This window comes from Artibeus jamaicensis, unplaced genomic scaffold (assembly GCF_021234435.1).
Source record: "Artibeus jamaicensis isolate MK-2021 breed Jamaican fruit bat unplaced genomic scaffold, CSHL_Jam_final contig_2259, whole genome shotgun sequence".
Taxonomy (NCBI): domain Eukaryota; kingdom Metazoa; phylum Chordata; class Mammalia; order Chiroptera; family Phyllostomidae; genus Artibeus; species Artibeus jamaicensis.
In genome coordinates, this window is record NW_026521468.1 from 239,789 (window position 1) to 262,769 (window position 22,981).

The 22,981-nt window shown below is 43.5% G+C and overlaps 2 protein-coding genes and 1 pseudogene across 3 annotated transcripts; all 3 read right to left on the bottom strand.

Moving 5' to 3' along the window:
- Positions 1-2,701: 2,701 nt before the first annotated feature.
- On the bottom strand, positions 2,702-3,427 carry LOC119037563 (60S ribosomal protein L21-like; annotated as a pseudogene).
- Positions 3,428-4,778: 1,351 nt separating this feature from the next.
- KRT28 (keratin 28) lies at positions 4,779-13,808 on the bottom strand. Its single transcript, XM_053661063.1, has 8 exons — positions 13,236-13,808; positions 12,704-12,786; positions 11,485-11,641; positions 8,997-9,158; positions 8,777-8,902; positions 5,882-6,099; positions 5,188-5,243; positions 4,779-4,921 (listed from the first exon to the last, which is right to left on the bottom strand). Exons 1-8 carry the CDS (start codon positions 13,683-13,685, stop codon positions 4,779-4,781), a joined length of 1,395 nt encoding a protein of 464 aa, XP_053517038.1. The 5' UTR covers positions 13,686-13,808.
- A 4,364-nt stretch (positions 13,809-18,172) lies between these two features.
- KRT10 (keratin 10) lies at positions 18,173-22,698 on the bottom strand. 2 transcript variants are annotated; one of them, XM_037129739.2, is made up of 8 exons: positions 21,908-22,688; positions 21,003-21,085; positions 20,477-20,633; positions 20,221-20,382; positions 20,006-20,131; positions 19,497-19,714; positions 18,804-19,147; positions 18,173-18,531 (listed from the first exon to the last, which is right to left on the bottom strand). In XM_037129739.2, the coding sequence occupies exons 1-8, from the start codon at positions 22,538-22,540 to the stop codon at positions 18,425-18,427; spliced, it is 1,830 nt and encodes a 609-aa protein (XP_036985634.2). In that variant the 5' UTR covers positions 22,541-22,688; the 3' UTR covers positions 18,173-18,424. The 2 variants fall into 2 exon arrangements, with proteins under 2 accessions (XP_036985634.2, XP_036985635.2); XM_037129740.2 differs by having other exon boundaries at positions 18,443-18,531; positions 18,824-19,147; positions 21,908-22,698.
- Positions 22,699-22,981: the final 283 nt, after the last annotated feature.

The following is a 22,981-nucleotide window of genomic DNA, read 5'->3' on the forward strand; positions in this document are numbered from 1 at the left end:
CTGACACTGACCATTCAGTTTTACTGAGTTTTGAACGATTGCTTTCTGAGAATACTTCTGTATCTCTCTTTGCTCCTCTTCCTTCCATTCATGGTTTCTTGCTCTAAAATTGCCATTCCTTACAGTTCTGCACCTGGTGCTCCTGCTTTGTACACACTCTCCTTGGGTGAGTAATCCCTCCTTGGCTCCATTCTGTGAACGTTCTAAATATACATCTTTCGCACTGGCCTCTTCCCCTGTTGGGGCCCACACTTTATTCCGCCCTCCAGACATTTCCACTTGGATGCTCTATTGTGACTTCCAGCTGAACACGCAATTACCTTGGCATCAAAATTTGATCTTTTGCATCTTTCTCCATTAGCTGCTGGTGGAATTACCTTGAGTCATGCTTAAGATTACTAAGAAATTACTAACTGCTGTTATTTTCTACCAGCTTCCATCCAGGAACTCAGTAGGTCCCCTTGAGTCTATTTCGGCAGTATCTCTAGAAGCATTTTTCTCTTCCATTTTCCTTGTCACTATCATTTTCTTTCAGCTCACTTAGTTGCCTCCTAAGGCAACTTCACTTGGTTGCCTCCTACATGCACCCAGACCAGGGGCTGAACTTGCAACTCAGGCATGTGCCCTGACTGGGAATCAAACCTGCTACCTTTCGGTTCACAGAATGATGCGCCAACCCAATGAGCCACACCACCGGGTGGTTTTTCATGTTTAAGATGGAGATATCAGTACTTGTATGTTGTGAGGCTATTGAAAAATAGTAGTTTACATATGTAAAGCAACTATACTTTTCAGTAATATGTAGTCACTGAGTATTTCTTCCCTTTCTCCACTCTCCTCCAGTTTAAGATCCATGATAGGTTAGATGAAGCTCCTTTGCCTGAAATTCAAGACTCTTCTTTTTTTAAAAAAACTTTGTTTATTTATTTTTAGAGAGAAGGGAAGAGAGGAGAAAGAGAAGGAGAGAAACATCAATGGGTGTTTGCCTCAGGCTGCAACCGAGGCATGTGTCCTGACTGGGAATTGAACCAGCGACCCTTTGGTTCACAGGCTGGCACCCAACCCACTGAGCCACACCAGCCAGAGCTTAGCACTCTTCTTGATGTAGTTTCTATTTAACCTACTTGTCCATTCTTTTATTTTAGTACTTTCCTTCCCTCCCTTCTGTCTTTGTTCATGTCTCCATTTGAGATTATTTAAAATCTTTGCCAAGAATGACTGACATCACTTTCAATTATATAGATTGAAAATGAAGTTCCTAAAAATAAAAATTTCATGACCTAATAAATGAATTTGCAGAAAATCCAGAAATATCTGTTGTTTAATCAAGACATCACATTAATAAAGCATTATTATTTATTGTGTAACATTAAATTACCACATAAAAATGGTATTTTTGCAATTTGTAAGTTAATGTTATTATATATGTATAGCTATTACATGTATTGTATGTTCTAAGTAATAAAATATATGTATATATATTTTAAAAGGTGCTCATTTTATTGTTGGTTTTTTTAAGTCCATAGGCTGAAGTCAAGAACGCAGCAAGCGGAAAAGGGTCAAAGACACAAGAGACCAGGAATAATCAATGAAGAGGGCAGAAACAAGGTGACCATCAGCACCAACTCTTAATACCTTATTTTGCCTTGATAATGGCCAGGAAAAAAATTCAGGAACCAGAATTTTAAAATGTGCAAAGTGAGACATGTGCGAGTTTAAAATGACTTCAACTGGACATAGTGTTGCCATCAACTAAAACTGGAAAACTTAGAACAGCAATGCCAGCTGAAGCAATTTGTAAGTTTTTTTCTGGTTGCTTTCTGTGATGATGAATTCTGTTGACCAATTAAGGATGACTGAACACAATTTTCTACCACAGTTTTCAGATGTGAACCCTTAATGGCAGCTGATATGCATCATTTGTTATGTGAGGCATACACTGAGGTTCAAAGCCAGGTTTACTAGATTCAAAGCAGACTTATTACTATCACATTTCACTGGAGAAAACTGAAAGCCACTAACATTGGGCTTACCTATTTGCGGCATTGACTGAAGTTACAAAAATGAATAGGTTCTTGTCCACTAGTGGGGAGAGAGCACTAAGTGTCAAGTCTTCCATTTGAAATGAACCGATGTTATGCTACCGGCATCACAGAACACTGAAAGCAGCTGGGATAGGATGTCATCAATCTGCCTCTGGATATGCCTGAGATGTTTTTGCCACATCCAAGTAAATGTCCAGGAAGCAACAGATTAACTCAAATGTGCTCCAACTATACAAAGTAGCTTTAAAAAAAATCCCATTAATATGAAGCAATATATAACACTAGTGACTAAGACCTGATGATCGAGCCAAACTGCCTGAGTTTGAATCTCCTTGGGCAAGTTCATTGTGCCTCAGCTTTCTTTTATGTAAAATGGGCTAAACATGTAAAGTGCTTAGAATGCAACACAACATATTAAATATAATACAGAGGTTTATCCTTAAGGGGAAAAGGTATTCTAGTTCCGAATTACCAAACACTATTCTAAGCCATGTTCCGTGACAGGTGGAAGCAACTCAGAACTATTATGTAGCTCACAAACAAAGGGTACTCGAAGCAATCTATTTTTAAGTACCAGACTTCAAAGGCAAGCTTCTGATCTTTAAACTACAGCTATTTATGATCTGATTGTAAGTAATCAACTTTCCCTGAGCTTAACTAGAATGCCACAGATGCCATTTCCTAATCAATGCAGTACAGTCTTTGTTGCAAATAAGCCACCTCACATCTTTCAGCCAGAAAAAAAACCCCCACTAAATTCCTTTAGTAAAGACATCACCCAATATATCCAACATTTTTATCAGTATAGAAGTCTTTTCTTTTTTCCACACTCATCATGCCAGGAATTCATAGGGAATGGGTTCCAGCAGCTCAGGACCCTTTCCACTAGTTCTCACAAAGTGCGCTTCTCTGGGTGGAGCAGGCTGACGCATCAGCTGAACCCAGGTGCCTTTCTCTTTGGCTTCCTTCTTTTTCTGAACATTTTCCTTCACATGTTTCAGGAAGCTACCATGATTCTTCAAGTGCTTAATATGCTCAATTGGTACATTATTTCTCTTGGCAAGAATTCCTGCCCTTAACTTGTTTGTTTACAACAATGCCCACTGCATGCTGGGTGACATTGTAGACTCTTCCAGTGTTGCCATGGTAACATTTGTGGGGCATCCTTTCTGCACAGTGCCCATTCCCTTGATATCTACAATACCGCCTTTCTTGTAGGTTCGCATGTATGTAGCCAAAGGAACAACTTCGTGTTTTCTAAAAGGCCTAGAGAACATGTGATGGGTGTCTCTCCTCTTTCCCTTTATGTTAGTCATTTTGGCGAATTACTGGAAGATGGCAGTTCTGGCTGACAAGCTAAGTAATAAAATATTTTTAAGGAAAAATGCAGAAGAGAAAAAAACTATATTTAAGTGCCTTTAATGGATATTTTTCTTGATTTTTTGAACAAAGAGACTCTACATTTTCATTTTTGCTTTGAGCCTTGCAAATTATATCACTGGCTCTGTGTGTTGTACATTTGGGAAGTTATTTCCCCATGAATTTCTAATGGTTGCTTCATTTGATGACTTTTGGCTCAAGACGTTGTAAATATCCCATCTGTTGCCACTTCTTTGAACTCCCATGAGACCGTTGGGCTGTTGGGTAGAATTCCTGCCCTCCCTGGAGCTTCCACTTAGACTCAGGCCATATACTAGGGAAATAAGGAGAGTTGCTCTCCTCTTGGTTAGGGAATTTCATATGTGTCGGATATCCCCAGTGTACATTTCGATCCTGAAACACGAAGACGCCAGAACCATAATATTCCTCAGTGTCACGAGATTCTAAGTTCTAGAGCAGGTGTTGGTGGTTTAAGTCTCGTTTGCCACCTGATTTTGCACAACCCATAAGCTAAAAATGGTTTTACATTTTCAAGTGGTTGGGAAAAATCAAAAGAAAAACAATATTTAATGACATGTCAAAATTACTTTCAGTTCAAACTTGTGTCCATAAATAAAGTTTTATTGGAACCCAGTCATGCTCACTTGTTTATCTGTGGTTCATGGCTGCTTCGGATATGATGGTTGAGTGGTTGAAATAGAGACATTATAGCCTCCAGAGCTTGAAATATTTACTGTCTGGGCCTTAACAACAACAAAAAAAGTTTGCCAATCTTTGCTCTAGAAAAGAATTCATTAACATGAGACTCAGTGCTGTGCATCTTTCTAGAGCTAATCCTGATGACAGGGGGAAGGAATGGTATCCTGGGCAGAATCTCCAGAAGAATTTGAGTAGGATCATTTGTAAAAACACCAGAAATGCGCCATCTAGAGGTAGACTTTTCAAGCACAGGAGAATTTCTGAAATTCTCCGGATTATTTGCCCAAACAAAAATGGTGAGACTTGAAGATTATGCCTATAGAATGTTTAATAGTTAAATGTCATGTGGCATTGAACTATCATTCAAAATTAAAATATATTTTACAAATGTTTCCCTGTGAATCATACATAAAAAATAAATCGCAAATAATTTTTTATTAGTCATGAGTGAATGGAAATAAGTATACATCAACTTTTTTATTTATTTGAAAATAAACACCCTTCTTCCTGTAAATGGTAACTAAGAAAAAAGGTTTTTTTTCCTAAGGAACTTATTTTTAAGAGTAGAAAATATTTTTATTATCTCCTTGATATTTAGAATAATGCAGTTGTGCAGGGTCCTTCCCCGAATTATTCTTGTCTCAGAAATGATGGCTAGAAAGAAAACCTTTGTTCTGATTTGCCACTGGTCACTTTAGATGCCTTTTCTTCAATGGATTGAATCCTTGAGGAAAGGACTTTACCACGTTGATCGATCTCTTCAACCACTGTCTTCACCAGTGTAGTTTTGGATAAATCTAGAAACAGAACGTATGTGAATACACATAGTTACCATAAACAATTACATAATAAAATATTCAGCTGCTGCTTGCAATATAGTACATTATGTATATTTTTGGAGAGGGAGTAAGTACAGATTTATAATAATAGCTTGGAACAGTTTTATTAAAATAATATTTTATGTTCCAAGCTAAGCACTTTAGTTAAAATTGTTTAAGTACTGTTTGTCGCTATAGTGTGGGACTTGCCATTTGCTGCAATAGAAATAACCAGGTTTTATTACCTTTAGATGAATTCCCTGAGCTTCCTGATCCAAAGCCTTTTGATTTAGAGCAGGAGCTGTAAAAAACAAACAAAAAAGCCCCAGTTTATTTTTAAAAATACTTTTGTTGATCATGTGAGAAATATAAATTGAATTGACAGGTGAACATGAACTCAAGTGAACTTTGTATGCCAAGGACTGATGTTAGTTTCTTTATAAAGGAAAATAGAATTTTGGGCAGAGGGTAGGAGCTGAAAGAAATTAAATGTCACCTAAAGAGAGGATACATCTTGTTTCCACTTGATTTTTAAACTCACAAATTTAAAACTCGGGGTGGGTCTATATCTTCTCTGCCCCCCCCCCCCCGGGGGTTTGTGCAGAGAACACATATTTCAGGGTAGCAGTGATATTACGAATAAGCTGAAAAATAAATAAAACCCGGAGGCAGGGGTTGGGAGAATCTGGAAACCCACAGTGATTTACATGGCTGATAAATGGGGGCGTCTGCAGGGATGACCGGGGTCATCGAAGGCAGGTGAGGAAGAGACTGTGGTGTACGAAAATAGGGAAGAGAGGGCTGCAGAAGCAAGAGATGAACATGCTATTCTGCTGTGGGAATAGAGAGGAAAAGGCTTGGAGGCGTGGAAGGTGAACGGACAATGCGTAGTTGTGGTTTCAGATAGATAAAACCAGACTTTCACACGGTGCTACTTACTTTCCATCTCCATCTATCAGGCGGCAGTAGGTCTCGATTTCCTTCTCCAGGTGGACCTTGATGTCCAGCAGCTGCTCGTACTCCAGCTTCTGGCCCTCGGTCTCGGTTCTGACCTGGTGCAGCTGCTCCTCCAGGGCCCGGATCTGAGCCTGGATCTGGGCCAGCTGCGCACAGTAGTTGCTTTCGGTCTCAGACAAGGAGCACTCCAGGGAGTGTTTCTGAGGACATAAAATATGTCAGAGCAAGGGATGAAGCCACTCTGAGGACTATGCAGACCAGTGTTTCCCAGCAAAAACCAGTACTGCTCCTTAGGTGAGTTTCGGAAAATGTGGGGGCTCGTCACAATGAAATGGGAGGTGGAGAGGCAGGGGAAGGGACTGTTTACTGGTGGGGGGAGGGGTAGGCGTGGTAGGTGACCCGGCCTGCGATACAGGACACTTTTGCCCTAAGACTTCGGACTGTGTCAATGAACATTCATGATATTTAGGTAATATTTCCTACAATGACCAACCATATAAAATGTATGTTAGAACACTTCTGAGGGTAGCCCAGTACAAAATCAATATTGGAAATCTTACATTTTGAAACTACATATTTATTTCGGGGTCGCCTATTGTTTTTCGATGTTATTCTGCTGCTGCCCTCAGAGATCGCCCCCACCACCGTTCCAAGGCCTCTCTCCTGTGTTTTTTTTTCTAATCAGTCCGCGATTTCCTATGGCCCATCAAAGGCCTTTTCTGAGATTGAAATAATGCCTTCACAGGGGTGGGATTTCAAGACAAGAGGTATATTTAACAACACAGTGCAGGTCATTATTTCAACACTACTCTTACGAATATTATACCCTCCTCATTTCTAATTCCATCGCCTGTAATTTGCCCTGTCATGTGATCCCCACTTCAATTAAAGTAATTTTCCTCTTTCCCTTATCATCTATAAATACATCTGGGTGCTTATTATTTCTTCTGACATTAGTTATTATCCAAGTGTCCACCCCCCCTTTCCACTCTTTTATTTTCCTTTTCATCTTGTATGGAGCAATTCATTTCTTCTTCTTTTTTTTTTGGAGCAATTTATGACTGTTTAAAATAAAACTTACTTATCAAAGAAATGTGTAAGCCTCTGTCTCTTTCATCACATATTCTCAGGTGTTGGGCCCAAGTATTTACATGTTACATTCATTTTATTTTAAAATATATTTATTTCTCCTCCTTATCACAGTTACAGCATCATACTGGTTTAAAGTAATTTTTGTGTATATTGCTAAGTGTATTACCTGTTGACTTCATTCTAAGACTGTAAAGAGGGAGTTGTGAAGTGTGTGTCATAAGTGACGGATGTTGGGTCTAACAGGCTGATGGTGCATCACATGGGTGGTACTGGGCTCTCTAGGGACGAAGATGTGGAAGGTGACCAGGGTGGTAATGGGGAGGGTGAGGCAAGAAGTGGCAAAGTGTCTGTGAGGTGTGTGCTCGGCTGTTCAAAACTTAATTCCCTTGATGATGTGTCCTCATATGATATGCCTTTTCAAGGTGGTTAATACTCCCTGTAATAAGAGGGCAGAGCATCTCTATCCCAAAGCCTTCTACTGCAAAGTTTGGCTTGAAGATGAGGAAGGAGGACAGGATGAACTTGGGAGTTGGTATACTGTAGAAAGCATATGAGACCTTTATCCATTTAGACAACTGCCAACTTCCACAGGACTGGTGTGCGAATCTATGACAGAAGGATCTCAGGTATGGAAGTTAGGTTCTGTGCCACCATTATTCTAGAATCATGTATGTTGTATGTTAGAAAAGGGTTTTTATTGTGGATTCTCTCATGGGCCCAAACTGCGTACTGTACTGGCTGCATAGACCCTAACTACTTTCTACATCGATGTTTCTGTGTGAAAATGCTCCAGTTCTGATCTGGGAACTCGGGAATTCCTTTTCTTACACATAGCTCAGACGTGAGGGGTGGGGATTGGTACGCAGGGCACAGCCGTGGGAAGAGGCCCTCAGGGTTCCAGTTGTAGGAAAGATGGGAATGGGCAAGAGAGGAGGAGGGTTTCGGGGGCTCAAAGTGGCCCAGAGGGTCCCGCGTACCCACCGTCAGTGGTGACCAGGGTGAAAAGAGGGGCATTCTGGCTAAGTTGGGGTTGTTCAGAGGTAAAATAAGTCTCCAGTCTAAATACTGTAAGCACTGCACCTTTTGAGGGTGGCTAAATTAAAACCATCTCATTGTTTTGGGTCTTTCTTTCTTAGCTTACTGTCCTCATTTGTATATAATAGTGCCTCCTCTTTGTGTTACAGCCTCTGACCCCTGGGCCACACATGCACCATAATTCTCAAGATCAAGGCTTTTGGGTGCTGCCAGCTGACACTTTGGAAAGGGGGCTGGTTTTAGTGCTGGGTTGTCTCCAGGGTAACTTCTAAAGCGTTGGCCTGCTTTCTGTCCTGGATCCTGTGATGATGCAAAAGCTAGCCGGGTTCGTGCAGAATCAGAGAGGTACCCTCTTCTCCTCCGCCTGGTGAAAAGCTCACTGTGGCTTTTAATAGGCCTTCGTCAGCACTAGGGGCTGCGGGGGGTGCTGCCTCTGCCTGGCGACCTGCCCAGTGGAAGCCTGCCACCCAGTTTTCGGGTGGAGCCAAATGGTCCGGGGCTGAGATGAACTACGGGAGGCAGGGGCTCTCCCACGACATGCGCACTGGGCACCCTCCAGGGAAGAAGTCCTCGGTGGCCTCAGGCAGGAAGAAAGCCCTGCCTGTCTCTCTCTCTGCTTCAGGGTAGTGTCTGCCTTTCCTGCTCTTCCCGTGACATCTTTGTGGGTAAAGCTATTAACGGGGAGAACGGATGGGTTTCGGCGAGGCTTGTTCGAACCCCCAAGTGCAGGCTGACTGGCGCGTCACCTACCATTGCCAGGAGGGACTGCAGCTCTATCTCCACGGTCTGCAGACTGCGTTTCATGTCGGTCAGCTCGGTCCTGGCCGAGGTGGCTGCGCCTTCGTCGTCAGAGATCTGTTGCTGCAGCGTGGCGCTCTGGAAGGCCGGGCGCAAAGGGGTTAACCGAGTGCCTAGGCTCTGGGGAGGGGGTGCAGGGGGGCGTGGGCAGGGCTGCTTGGGGGGCCCTCACCTTCTCGTTGAACCAGGCCTCCGCGTCCCGGCGGTTCTGCTCCGCGAGGGCTTCGTACTCCGCCCGCATGTTGTTCAGCAGGACAGTGAGGTCCACCCCGGGCGCCGCGTTCATCTCCACGTTCACGTGGCCCCCCGCGGCGCACTGCAGAGCCTTCATCTCCTGGAGGGAAGGGCGAGCTTGGCTTCAGGGCCATTTGCGGTCGCCTGCGGCCTGCAGTTCAAGAACACTTTCCCTACGTGCCGCTTTGTGTCTCACAGGTTGTGGTTTACATTGTACAGTTAAAGGCATGATGTCTTTAAAATGGACTCATCCGATCCATCATCAGGCCGATTGTCTACTGAATTCACAATACGTTCATTAAAACAATTGCAGCCAGACACACAACAAAGGGTCCGCAACTCCAGGGACGTGTTGTATTCTTTTAAATGAGAAGGAGGTACAAGGACCAGAGAAGTATTAGGCACATGACTATGAATTAAATGTCAGGGAGTTTTTTCATGGATGTGAGAAAGCACTGGAAAAAAACAAACAGAAAAAAAAAGCCTAAAAAAAAAATACCCTATCCTCATGAAACTCTCATACAAGAGCTATTATTTATTAGTGCTAGTGAATGCCAGGCACTATTTTAAGCAGTTTACATGCCTGAACCCATTCAGGTATTTTCACCCCTTTCCGTGGTACATGCTAGCATCAGACAATCACCCAAGATTCTTAGTACTGAAAGTGCTGGGATTTGAGCACTCGCGATGTGAATGCGGCGTGTCTTCCGGCTCCAGAAGCGTGTCTTTCCGACTGCACGCTGTGGCTTCCCCGGTCCTGGGATGCATCCTAGTCTGAACACGAAACAGTCTGACCCACTCCAAGAACAGACTTCGACGAATCAGCCTATCAGTGACCTGAACTTGGTTCTTTAGGGAGCTGACCTTTCTCATTAGTCACAGCATTTGACTCATGGCCTTGGCCATCTTCCCTTTCTTATGCCATCTTGGTACGACCTAGGACCATGGTTTGCCAGGGTCTAACAGGGACAGAAGGTTTGTGTTGCCCAAGGACACCACTGATGGCAGTACATTCTTTTCATGTTTTTTTTTGGGGGGGGTGGTGGTTTATGTAGGATTCCCGTAAAGAAACATTTTCATTGCTATCAAAGTTTTGAAAATTGAAGTGCTTGAAGTTATCGTAGGGACACTGGTCACTGGTGAGGGTGGTAGATGGGACATTCTCAGGGGATGTGGAGATGTGAGTGGCTCTTTGTCCCCACCCTCAGTGTGTTCAGAGGCACCTTCTTTCGGTGTGTATGTCTTCAAGGGGGGCAATGAACCCTGCTGTGAACCTGCGCCTGTTCCAGTGCCCACCCCGGCTGCACTGCTGTGGTCGCCCCGTGTGTTCCTGGTGTCTCACTCTTGGCGATGCTGCGATGGCCCGGCTCTTCCACCTCCTGCTCTGAAACACGCTGCTCTCCCTGCTTCTCTTCTGTTTACTTTCCCTTTTGAATTTTTCCTCCTTCCCCCAGTCCCATAATGTCCTCTTTTGGGGCAAGCAGTGTGGGCGCCACTAGCCCCCCATGGCAAAGCCAGGGGGTCAGGCCGGCATAGCTACTGCTCGTGGAGACGTGACCGTAAGCCCCCCTTGGCAAAGCCGGGGGGCCGGGGTCAGCTGGCAAGGCCGCTGCCCGTGGCACAGTTTCTCTCCACCTTGCTTGGCTCCCTGCCTGGAACCTGCTGTGGCTAGACAATAGGTCTCCCAAGAAAGCTGGAGAGCCTGTTTCCCTGTAGAAGGGTAGGTCATGCACCGGTGCTTGATAAACAGAGAAGTTTTGATAGCACCCTGTGTTCCCCTGTTGTTCCGTGGAGTAGCTTTGCAGAAAGGACAAAGAAACTGGCTTGGGTACAGCCCCCTCCTGCTTATTCCCCATAATTGTAATAAAAGCCTTGAATAAATGGAGTTCGGGGCTCAGCGGGATGCTGAGACCTCTCCAACCTGACTCCCTGCGTCCTTGACTCATTTCCGCCCCCTCCCCTCTCCTGACGAGGCTGGTCCGCGGCAAAGCAGATTTGGTATTTTAGCCTTTTTTTCTAACTAATGGTGGGGCACATCCCGTCAGAGGTTGTTTTCTGAAAATTTCTCATCTCTGGTTTTGGAGATTTTGTAATTACTTTTGGGATGATAGTTTTTTTTGGAGGGTTCAAAGTTGCCTGGTGTTACGTGTTAAATAATGGAGCTATTATTGCACAGGGTCCAATAGTAAAGCAAACCCAGGCTCATTAGGGAGAGAAAACACTGACGGATCAAACGGTTAACATTTATTACCTCGGAGGACGAAATTAGGAAGGCAGAGTGGCAGAAATGAGATTCTTTCTTTACATGCCTTGGTGTTGTTTGAATTATCCTAATGAGCAGGAATTGCTAGTGTGACTTAATCGTCCCCCCTCAAGTATTTACAAAGTGCAGGATGGCGATGGGACCGGAGGCGAGCTTCTCCTACCTGCTCATGGTTCTTCTTGAGATACGTCATCTCTTCGCTCAGGGACTCGTACTGCAGCTCCTGGTCGGTCCTGCAGAGCGTCAGCTCGTCCAGCACTCGCCGCAGCCCGTGGATGTCGGCCTCCGCGTTCTGGTGGAGCGCGAGCTCGTTTTCATACCTGGAGAGGCATTGAGGGAACGTCAGCTGAAGCGAGACTGCCTCACGGGGTAGAGAGAGGAGAGACGGAGCCTCCGCTGCTTGCAGTCGGAAGTTAGAAACTGAATGAAGACTCTGAATATTGTAGCCCTGGCTGGTGTAGCTCAGTGGATTGAGCTCAGGCCTGTGAACCAAAGGATCGAGGTTCGATTCCCAGTCAGGGCACATGCCTGGGTTGCAGGCCAGTTCCCAGCAGGGGATGCATGAGAGGCAACCATACATTGATGTTTCGCTCCCTCTCTTTCCCTTCCCCTCTAAAGATAACTAAATAAAAAACCTTTAAAAAAGACTCTGAATATTGTAAAAGTACACAGAGAAAGCCATTCTTCCCTCCTCTCACCCAATTCTGTGAAGGATAATCCCCAGATATTTAATCACACAAGTTCCAATGGCATATCCCAATGAAATAAAGTGTACCATTTTAGAATTTTATCTTAGTTAATATTTTTACTTAGTCAGCAGATGTTTATAAACATCTTTGTTCTTGGCACTATTCTAGACAGGCATAGCAATACAGTGCTATTTTTGTCCCAACAACATAATAAATATGTAAATTATGAGTATACCCGATTGAAGTATTATAACATGCTTTATATCATATTATAGTTTCATAACATGCACTACTTCCCTTAATCTCTTAGGTCGTACTTTAGATTTTTATTTATTTGTTTATTTTGCCCATTGTGGGGGTAGATTTCTTTTTGTACTTTATATTCTGAAATTGATCTTTAGAGAGATAACTGGGGGGGGGAGGGAGAGAGGAAGGAAACAGAGATCTGTTGTCCCACTTATTGATGCATTCATTGGTTGATTCTTTGACTCTCCTGGGTGCCCTGGCCGGGGATCCAACCTGCAACCTTAGCATATTGGGACAACGCCGGAACTAACTGAGCTGCCTGGCCAGGGCTGATCTCTTGGGTTGTGCTTTATTCTGCTTGGGAAGAAATTGAAATAGACATTTTTATCGAACAGAGTAAATAGATAAGAAGCTTCTTCTAGAGTGTGATTGTTTTGTATTGCTTACTTTAGCCGGAAGTCATCAGCGGCCAGCCTGGCGTTATCGATCTGCAGAATGACATTGGCATTGGCAGCTGTGGAAGAGATAACCTGGAAGAAATCAGACGGAAGAGTGCAACAAATGCATCGCCTTTATACTTTATTATTTTTAGGACATAAGAAATGTTAGTTAAGCTTTTGCATAAAAATCTGACTTTCATAAGTAACAACCAACATGTTTAAAATTTACTTTAAAGTTACAGGGATGGTTTATTTTTTTCTCATAGACTCATATAACTTTAGAACATAATACTTTCTTATCAATAAATAACATCAAAATAAACAATGATGGCATTATTAACATTTTGCTACACTGAAATTCACAGACTCACAGTGCCTATATTTGACTAACAGGAAGAATTATTAGCAAAATAAATAATAAATAAATACAATACAAATGACAGCAGTTACGAGGCGTTTCCTGTTGTGGTTCTATGTGTTTGGTGAGGTAATTCTTAGTTTCAAACACTTTAAATAGTTTCAGATTTGTGACTTCTCACCTGATTCTTAAGATCTTCGATCGTTAGGTGGTATCTGCTATAGTCATGGTCAAGTCCACGGCAAGATCCAGGGCCGTATTTTTCATACCAACCCTTGATTTTTCTCTCGAGGTCAGCATTGGCCTCCTCCAGAGCACGCACATTGTCCAGGTAGGACGCCAAGCGGTCGTTAAGATTCTGCATGGTCACCTTCTCATTCCCCGAGAGGAGGCCCGCTTCGCTTCCGGCAAAGCCGGCACCAGCTGCATGTCCAAAGGCACCGCCAGCGTGGCTTCCACCGGGAACACTGCCCAGGCCCCCTCCCACGGCACAGGGAAATCCACTTCCAGCGACGGAGCTGCCGCATGCGTTGCTGCCGGCCAAGCCTGCACCTGCGCTGGATGGTCTGACAGACCCGCTTCCAGAGCGCAGGCAGACAAGCCTGGATCCGCCAGAAAACCGGAGAGACATGGTGGTGTGGGAAACGTCCACCCTGTCTGTGATAGTTGCAACTTCAACGAAGAACAGAATATTGTACACTGATTGTTTCTTTGCGCTTTTATATGCGATGATTGGGATGTTTCCGTTTGAGTTATGCAGGCCAAAAGAAAAACAGCATCATTCAGATTAGCATGGAATTATGGATAATTGGATGATTTAAAAAGATTGATGTCTGCCATCCCTGGCTGTTGCTTTGGGGTGTTTGTTATCTTGAATATAATAGGGTTCATTCTATATTAAGTTCATTACTTTAATTTTAACTTCTAATTTTGAGTGAGTAATCCTTTACTTTCATCTAGACCCTAGGACGATCCCATCATTGTCTGGCACAGGATATTACAAAGTTTTCAAAGTTAAGTGAGGCTGTAATAAGGTATTACCCACTCCAGCAGAGTCTTAATGACTAGAAAGGTATACGAGGAACCATTACCAATAGAAACACGTATTTTATCCCATTGGAGCAAAAAAACATGTTATTTAAAAAATATGATCTTGGTAACCTCTTTGGTCTTACCAGGAGTATAAAATCTATTGACTACCTTGAACAATAACGTGAACATTGACTGATTCTTTTATTTAACATGTACAGCTACTGTGTCGGATGTTTAATGCTAAGTTCGCGAGTAAAGACATGATGCTAAATAAGTGCAGAGGTGAAGAAGATATGGTTACAATGTTTAAGGGTTGTGTGGGTAGAACCAGAAAGGGGCTCGGAGGCCGTATGTTAGGTATGTGGATGTGGAGTGGGGGGTGGAGATGAGGGAAACAGGAGAGGGGTAAGAAGAAGTGGCGGGGGGCAGTGAAAGATGGAGGTAGAAAAGGCAGAGGAGATAGGAGAGGGAAGGGTGTAGGAGGAGGTACAGGGGTGGGGAGGAAGATGGCAATGGGAGAGCGGACGAATGGTCAGTTTCCTGCAGAAAAGTTGCTGGGCCAATTCCGGAGAAAGGTACATTAAGTGCTTCATGATATTAAAAATATCTTTTAAATTGAACCGAGAGAGGCTTACAGAAAGGGTTCAGATAATAGTTGTGAAAATGGGGATAAAAAAGTTTCCACCAGGCGGGTTTGTCGAGGCACTAAGGGAGATCACACTTAGCAGAGTGTCTCGCAAATGAAACACTGTCCACGAAGGGCTGACATTACTATTATTTTGTTGTTATTGTGTTACAAACTGGGTGTGTGTGTAGGGGCTCTGGGTGGGTGTGTAAGCCGATAAGGAAGGTGAGGAGAGCAAGGAGAAGTGACCTGAGAAATCTTCTCTTGAAGCAGAGGTTGGGGGAGGCGTGAAGCGGGGGCGGGGCAGGAGGGACTGCTTTCAGGCTTGGTGGTGAGGTCAGGAGTAAAGTCTTTCTGTCCCCAGCACAGTCTGGGTGTCTCCTGGAACTGTGCTGGCACAAGCAGCCTGAAGCCTGGTCAGCTGCTACTTGTCTGTCACCGGCAGCAGCGTGGCCTTTAAATGCTGCTTCTGGGCAAAGTTGTGAGACCTTTCTGCGCTGCAAAGAGCCTAAGATATTGCCTAGTTTTACCCCTTTATTTGGTAGGTGAGGCAACAGGGACGCAGAAACCTTAAACGAGTTGCTCAGTCACCAGGCACATGCCAGGCAAAGACTTGGCAGGATGTCAGAAGATGGATGACCTTGAGATCCTGGCACCACGAGCACATTTTGGATGCACTCTGAATGGGCCACGCTGATGCAAATGCCTCCTTTCAGTGTTGTCGTCAATAGTATTAACATGTTGCATGAAGTGTAAAATCATTCTTTTAATTGTTACTGAATTATTGAATCAAAATATTAAAGAACTGGAATATTATAAAAGGAATGATAAATCTCTTCAGGACCTGATGATTAACTGTAAATAATAAGTAGACAAGTTATGGGTGTAACGTGTCTACACCCTGCACATGTGAAGAAAATATTTCCAAAAGAACATTTGTGTAAAAAAAGGAAAGAAGCCTAAGTTAAGGTGAGCGGTTTCTCCTCAATCAGCACCACAGCCTGCAATCGCACATGAACTGCTCTTGCCCCTGTCCTCCTATTCCCACCAGGGGGCAGTGCTCACCTTCAAATGGATGTGGCTTAGGTTCGGAACCTCCGCTTTGAAGCCGGGGAATCGCGATGTTGAAATGCACGCTTATAACCACAAAATCAGCTCTTTCCCTAATCCTCACTCTCAACATGCAATCTAAATGGTCAGTACTGGGTGGGCCTTGGTTAGCTAACCTCACTGTAGCTATTTCCCCTATTAAGCTGACTATTACAAAGTTCCTTTTCCACCCCAAAGTATCAAATGATCATGAACATCCAAGTCAGGGCAAAGCTTGAAGGCCTGTAACAGCTTTAGGCAGAGTCTTTGGAGAAATAAGCTTTTGTTGTTTAGTAGGATTCCACACGAGCGCCAAAAATCGGCTCTGCTAGTCCCATTGGACACTGTCTTGCTTAAATAGCAGGACTCTGTAACGGGTTTAGAATCTGTATGGGTATGTACAGGATTTTTAAAAATATTCTATTTGTTTTTAGAAAGAGGGGAAGGGAGGGAGAAAGAGAGACACTGACGTGGAGAGAAACAATCTGTTGCCTCCTGTGCCCCCAACTGGGAACCTGGCCTGCAACCCAGCCATGTGCCCTGACTGGGCATTGAACCAGTGACCTTTCACTTCACAGGCCAGCACTCAATCCACTGAGCCACACCCACCAGGGTGACAGGATCTTTTTTATTAATAACTACATGATAAATCTAAGTAACAGAAATAGTGACCTGTAAAGATTTTTTTTACTGATACTAATGTTCTTGTTAAATCAAATTGTTTAGACTGACTGCCTTTATTAAACTGTACTTTTGGAGTCCAGTAAAAAAAGTTCTTTCAAAAAGTAGTTTTTATCAGTTTTATTGAGATATAATTGACATACAGCACTATGTAAATATAAGGTATACAGCAGAATTAGTTGACATACACATACTGCAATACAATTACCAGAATAAGTTTAGTCAACATCAACCAAGAAAGCAGTGCCTTATCAGAGAGAAGTGAATATAAATCGTTGTTTAAGGAGATACTGGAAAGTTGGAAACCTGAGACAACAGGACCACCACATTCAGACCTCTCAGGAATGGAGGTTTGGCTCCCCCACCCAGTCAGACAGAGGACTCTGACCAGCTGAGATGCTGGTTTGTGAATGAATGGGGAGAAGAGAAAAGGCTCCCTAATACTGAGCTCTTCAGAACAAGGAGAAGGGTCATCTCAGATTATGGACAATACCCTAGGCCTCAAGGACTTGGTTAACTTTGTTAGATAATAAATATTTTAAAAGACAGTGTTTTTGAACAGCAATTGGCATATACACAGCCGGTGTTCAAAGCCCAGTGATATGTTTCAGAGCTTCACAGGCTGGCATGGTGGGGCTTCAATAGTGAGCCTTGGAAGACTGCTCCCACCACCCCTGCAAAGAGTGGCTGGCACATACATGATAGGGCATCTGGACTAAAGCGGAGAATCTCTGAACTATGGTTAACATTTGGTGCCAGGCAGGTCATGGAGAAACTTGACTCTTGGGAAATGTATTCACATGGAAACAGGGCTTCAGTCATCAATTTGGGGTAGAGAGAGTAGGGTTTAACCTAGCAGGAGTTCCAAGCAAATGGCTTGGGGACTAGGGCTCAGGTCCTTGGGAAAACTGGAGCTCAAATCAGGCTGTTGAAGAATGCTACTTGGTAGACACAGGGCACATCAGGGAACATACAGTAGTCTTAGGGGCAGAGAGTAACTCCAGCCCTTACCTACCCCATATACTAGCAGAGTATAAAGTAGTTTCATTTGGGTTCTTACCACTGAAGGAGGTGGAGATGGGACTGACCCTACCAGTACCAGATTTTTAGTACTGATCACTGGGCATGGTTGCAAACGCTAAAACCTAGAGATGTCCCTTTGGTTAAACTGGCATCACCAGGGCTTGCCAGTGCTTCTCCCATTCATCTGAGGGACACCATATGATTTTGTTTGACATGATTTCACTGTGCTAGAAAACACTGGAAAATCTCTCTTAAGCTGTATAGCAAATGGGCAGAAGTAACATAGTAACGGGAAGGAAATATGGGCAGGTAAATGGGAGAAGTCAAGTAATCGGAAAATGTGAATTTTCTAATTAACTTTATTTGGGGGGTCTTAGTTGAGATATTTCAGAATTTCCAGGCTTGAAATTATTTGAAAGACAGAGCTTTCTACATATTGTGTGTCTTTAAGAAAGGATAAGGCTGGTGACTTAGGGACTTTTTACTCAGTGAGATTGCAGGTACTTGTCCAACACACCCAAAAGATTAAACAGTGTATTCAGACAAATCATAACGACAATAATTCTCTCTTCGGAATGTCTGTAAAAACCCATCTTCAAATGCTACAGTTTATTAATGTTTCAAGTTAAAAGATCTAATTTAAATAAAGACAGTTCTGACCAAATAAGATAGTTTGCATCAGTAAGAAAGTTTATTGATTCATTAGTAAATGAGAACAGAAATTTCTCTTTTTTTTTCCCCCATTAAAGAACACTTTCTGGTAAAGTGAAAAGAAGAAATACAGAAACCACAAAACACCTTTTAGACACCTTATTTTCAAAGAGGGAACCTATTGCCAGAGACCATTAAGACCAGAGTGTTTTCTTGGAGACCTTGTTTTTCGGGCATCTGTACAACATGGCCTTTCCCCTTGATGTGGCTCAATAGTAGTGTTTCTTGGTTTCCGACTCAACCACAGATGAAAGGACTCTACCATCAGGTGCCACTTCTTCAATAATTGTCTTGATCACTCTGGCTTTACTAGTATCTGTATGTGAATCACACACAAAAAAGACTTTAGATTAAGCAACTTGTGGGGGTCCCCACTAATTAACAAGCAAAATTTGTACAAGAAAAATACACTAAGTTGAAAAAGAAAATTTAACTTTTTAACGTTGCTTAACCCCCCCCCCCAGCCATGTTTAAAATACAGCATTTTAGATCATGCCACTTGCCCTTCAGTATAACTTATTTTTTAAAAATGCACGTGGGAACCCTAAAGTTTTAATTTTTTAGAAAGTTAAAACTAATTCTAATTACCCCAGCTAGTTTCTGCTGACCTTGGTCCCTTAGTTGAGGACTCGCCGGTGGACCCGGAACCGGACTTGTGGCCGCCGCCGGAGCTTCCGCCGCCGTAGCCGCCGCCACCGCCGCCAGAACCGCCGCCAGAACCGCCGCCGTAGCCGCCGCCGCCGGAACTGCCGCCGCCGTAGCCGCCGCTGCCGCCGCTGCCGCCGAGGCCGCTGGAACTGCTGCCGCCGTAGCCGCCGCCTCCGCCGCCGGAACCGCCGCCGCCGTAGCCGCCACCGCCGCCGGAACCGCCACCGTAGCCGCCGCCGGAACTTCCGCCGCCGCGCCCGCCGCGGTAGGGACCGCCGCCGGAACTACAGGGAGTAGACGTGACTTTGAGTTAACTGTAAGCTGGGAGTTGGAGCGTTGCTTTCCCGCTTATTGTTTCTTTAGAAAAATAATGCGTTTTCAGGGGGGACACCCCTGCCAAGTATGTATTTGAAAACTCATTCATTAAAAACAACTTTATATACAAACAGCCCTAGGAATCAGGTTCGTGAGACACTGAGGCTGGTCGCATACGTCTTTTTCTGTTCTCTGCTTCCCCCCTTTGCTCCCATTTCTCCCAGTCTCTGGCACTTCCCTCGGTCATGGGAGAGCCTTGTGATTTGGAATATTGAATAAAATCAGTTAAGATAATTTTTTAAAAAGTGCATAATTTACCCTCCTTCTCCTTCTAGCAGGCTGCGATAGGTTTGAATTTCAGTCTCCAGGCGAATCTTAATATCCAGGAGTTGTTGGTATTCAGAGTTCTGGCATTCGGTTTCACCTCGGATCTGTTGCAGTTGTTCCTCCAGAGAGGAGATCTGGCCCTGGATCTGGGAGAGCTGAGCACAGTAGCGACCTTCCGTTTCTGCCAAGGAGGCTTCCAGGGATTGTTTCTGAAAAGAGGAAAGAATACATTGTGGCTTAACGAGCCTTTAGCTCGACTGAGATCAGTGAATCTTAGCGATTTAAGACATCATATAGAAGCATAAAGAAAGTAGAATTTGTGTTTTACACTTAATAACAAAGTTCAGTTTCAGCACTTTTGGATCAATGCCAATAATGCTTTTTTCCCCATTAACAAAGAGCTCCGATTTTAGTTCTGCTTTCTTACCCTAACTGCATTTTCTGTTGTTGCGTATTCTTACTTGAGCACGAAACTTTGTGTGAGAGAGTTATGAACGTACCAGGGCTAGTTGGGACTGTAGTTCGATCTCCAGACCTTGAACATTGCGTCTCAATTCAGTAATCTCATTTTTCTGGCTGGATATTTGTTCAATGTTACTGTCGATTTCTGTAGTCAGTTCCTTGCTCTAGAGTATTAGAAAAAAAGGGGAAGGTGAGAAAACTCTGCAACGATAACGGAATCTTCATTGGCCGCACCTGATGGAAGGTGGCTCACCTTTTCATTGAACCAGGCTTCAGCGTCTTTGCGGTTTTGTTCAGCAAGTTGTTCATACTGGTTTCTCATGTTATTCAGAAGCTTGGTCAGATCAACACCTGGGGCAGCATTCATTTCCACATTCACATCGCCAGTGGACACATTTTGAAGGTCTTTCATTTCCTGTTTGAGGAACAGAGAAAATCAGTGACTGCTCTGTGACCAAAATGAGCAGTGTTTGGGCTGGGGAAAGTACATGTTAACTTTTTTGCATCACCTCGTCATGATTCTTCTTCAGGTAGGCCAGCTCTTCAGTCAGACTCTCGATCTGCATCTCCAGGTCGGCCTTGGTCAGGGTCAGCTCGTCCAGCACCCTGCGCAGGCCGTTGATGTCGGCGTCCACGCTCTGGCGCAGGGCCACCTCATTCTCGTACCTGAAACAAGCATGGTGCAGTTACTGGCTGTAACCTTTAAGGGAGGTGCACCAGATGAAGGCGGAGACTATTTAAAAAGCAAATATAAGTTGACTTTATATCATGGCAACATTTATCAAATATTAATTCACAAAGGGCTATTAGTGGTTTAATGCACAGAAGCTTGGCAGTTACTTTAAAATGCATTTTCTTCTTTTAACATTGCCCAGAAAGGTATATTGAAATGGAAAATTGTTCTGACAGCTCCAGTACTGTTTCATTTTAAATGAATTCAGAAAACTGTAATTGCTGTTGTGGACATCCAAAGTCATTGTTAAAAACAACTCATGTATTTGTTGTGACCATGTTGTGCCCATTGACTTAGCTTACTTCAGCCTGAAGTCATCAGCGGCCAGCCTGGCGTTGTCGATCTGAAGCAGGACATTGGCATTGTCAGTTGTTAGATTCAGGATCTGCAGGAAGAGGTAAAGAAATCAGATATAAATATGGCTTTTATACTGGAATAGGTGAACTGCACTTTTATGTCATTCTCTTACACAATTTGGGGGAAATTTTTTATTTTAAATGTGAAATATTGCAGGCTTACCTGTACACTTAAATGGGATCATTTGTTCTCTTGAAGGGTTTATACTCTTCTATTTCTACTTCATTCCTTTCTGAAAACTAACTGGAATTATATAGCTTGTGTCCCTGCATGCATGCCCTGCTCTTATACTAGGTGATTTTCATGTAGGTCAGCCAAGTTTTGACTAACGCATACCTTATTTGGTTTGATGTGTTATAAATATTTACTCTAAATGAATACACACATAAGCTGGCACACAGTAGGTACAATTCACAAATCCCTAGAGGCCAGCGATACCTCATTTCATACTGGAGCATCAATGTTTCTTGCATTTTTGGTAATGAGTGCTTTTTTGGTTATCAATCTGAAAAGTATTTTGTTCTGACTCATTTAACAATTCTTTCAGTTTTTCTATTTGTAAATGATCTAGTGTATTTTAATTATGGACTCATTATACACTAATTAAAACCAACACAATTTTCAATAGTCCACCATCCTATAAGACACTTAACACATGCATCAGATGAAGATTGAAATGACTATACCATCACAAATATTTACTTTGGATGAGACTGGATTATTTTTGGATTCGAGAAAGTAACACAGGCAAACATAGTAAATGGCTATGTCATGGTTAATTTTAAATTGATTGATCTGGAATACATGGTTGAAAAATAGACTTCAAGTTGGACTTTAAGATGCCCCTTACCTGATTTTTAAGGTCTTCAATAGTCTGGTAGTATTTGTCATAGTTGCGAGGCTGGCGCTGGGTTGCGTTGCCATTCTTTTCGTACCACTCCTTGATTTTGCCTTCTAGCTCGTAGTTCGAATCTTCAAGAGCCCGGACTTTGTCCAAGTAGGAGGCCAGGCGGTCGTTCAGGTTTTGCATGGTTACTTTTTCATTTCCAGAGAGAAGGCCACCATCTCCTCCGAATCCACCACCACCACCACCAAAGCCTCCAAAGCTGCCTCCGCCGAAGCCCCCACCTCCAAAGCTGGCCCCTCCATAACCGCCTCCTCCAAAACCACCTCCTCCATAGCCCCCACCAAAGCTGCTGCTTCCATAGCTTCCACCAAAGCTACCTCCACCAAAACCACCTCCTAGTCCTCCACCTCCTCCTCCTCCTCCTCCATAGCCACCTGATGAGCACAGAAAGCCTCCACCAGAGCTCCCACGGCTAAAAGAGCCACCACTGAAACCACCCCCTGAGCTGTACCCTCCACCATGGGAGCTTCTGCTGCTCGAGACTCTGAGGGATCCGCCTCCACCCCCTCCGCCTCCACCCCCTCCTCCACTGCGAGAGGAAGAGTACTGTTTGCTTGAGCTGTATCGAACAGACATGGTGATGCTGCTTAGCCCAGGGAGTGCCTGCTGCTACCAAGGACAGTGACAAAGCCTTTATATACGGAGAAGGTGTGGCCCACATGTGGTAGAGTTTGCTTACTTGCATAGTTTTCATTTTGCCAGTTTAGCATCTTTGGCTCATGATTGCATAAATTATCTTCAGTTAATAACCAATCCCAATAGGTATGGTTTTAAAGTTGTCTTGAGAACAAACGAGAGGTGTGCTGTGTTGAAACTGAAAATGGGTGTAGATCAGATAAACATGCTTTTTAACCTTTTGAAGGACATTGAGCAACTGTTAAAATCCAGTTTGATCTCACCACTAATTTAGGTTGTATAGAGTGTTTGCAAAGTTTGGAAAAAGAATTTTAACTGCAAAATTATGGTAGTATGCAGTTTTTAAAACTCATGTTTTAAACAGTTTTAATTAATTGGAAC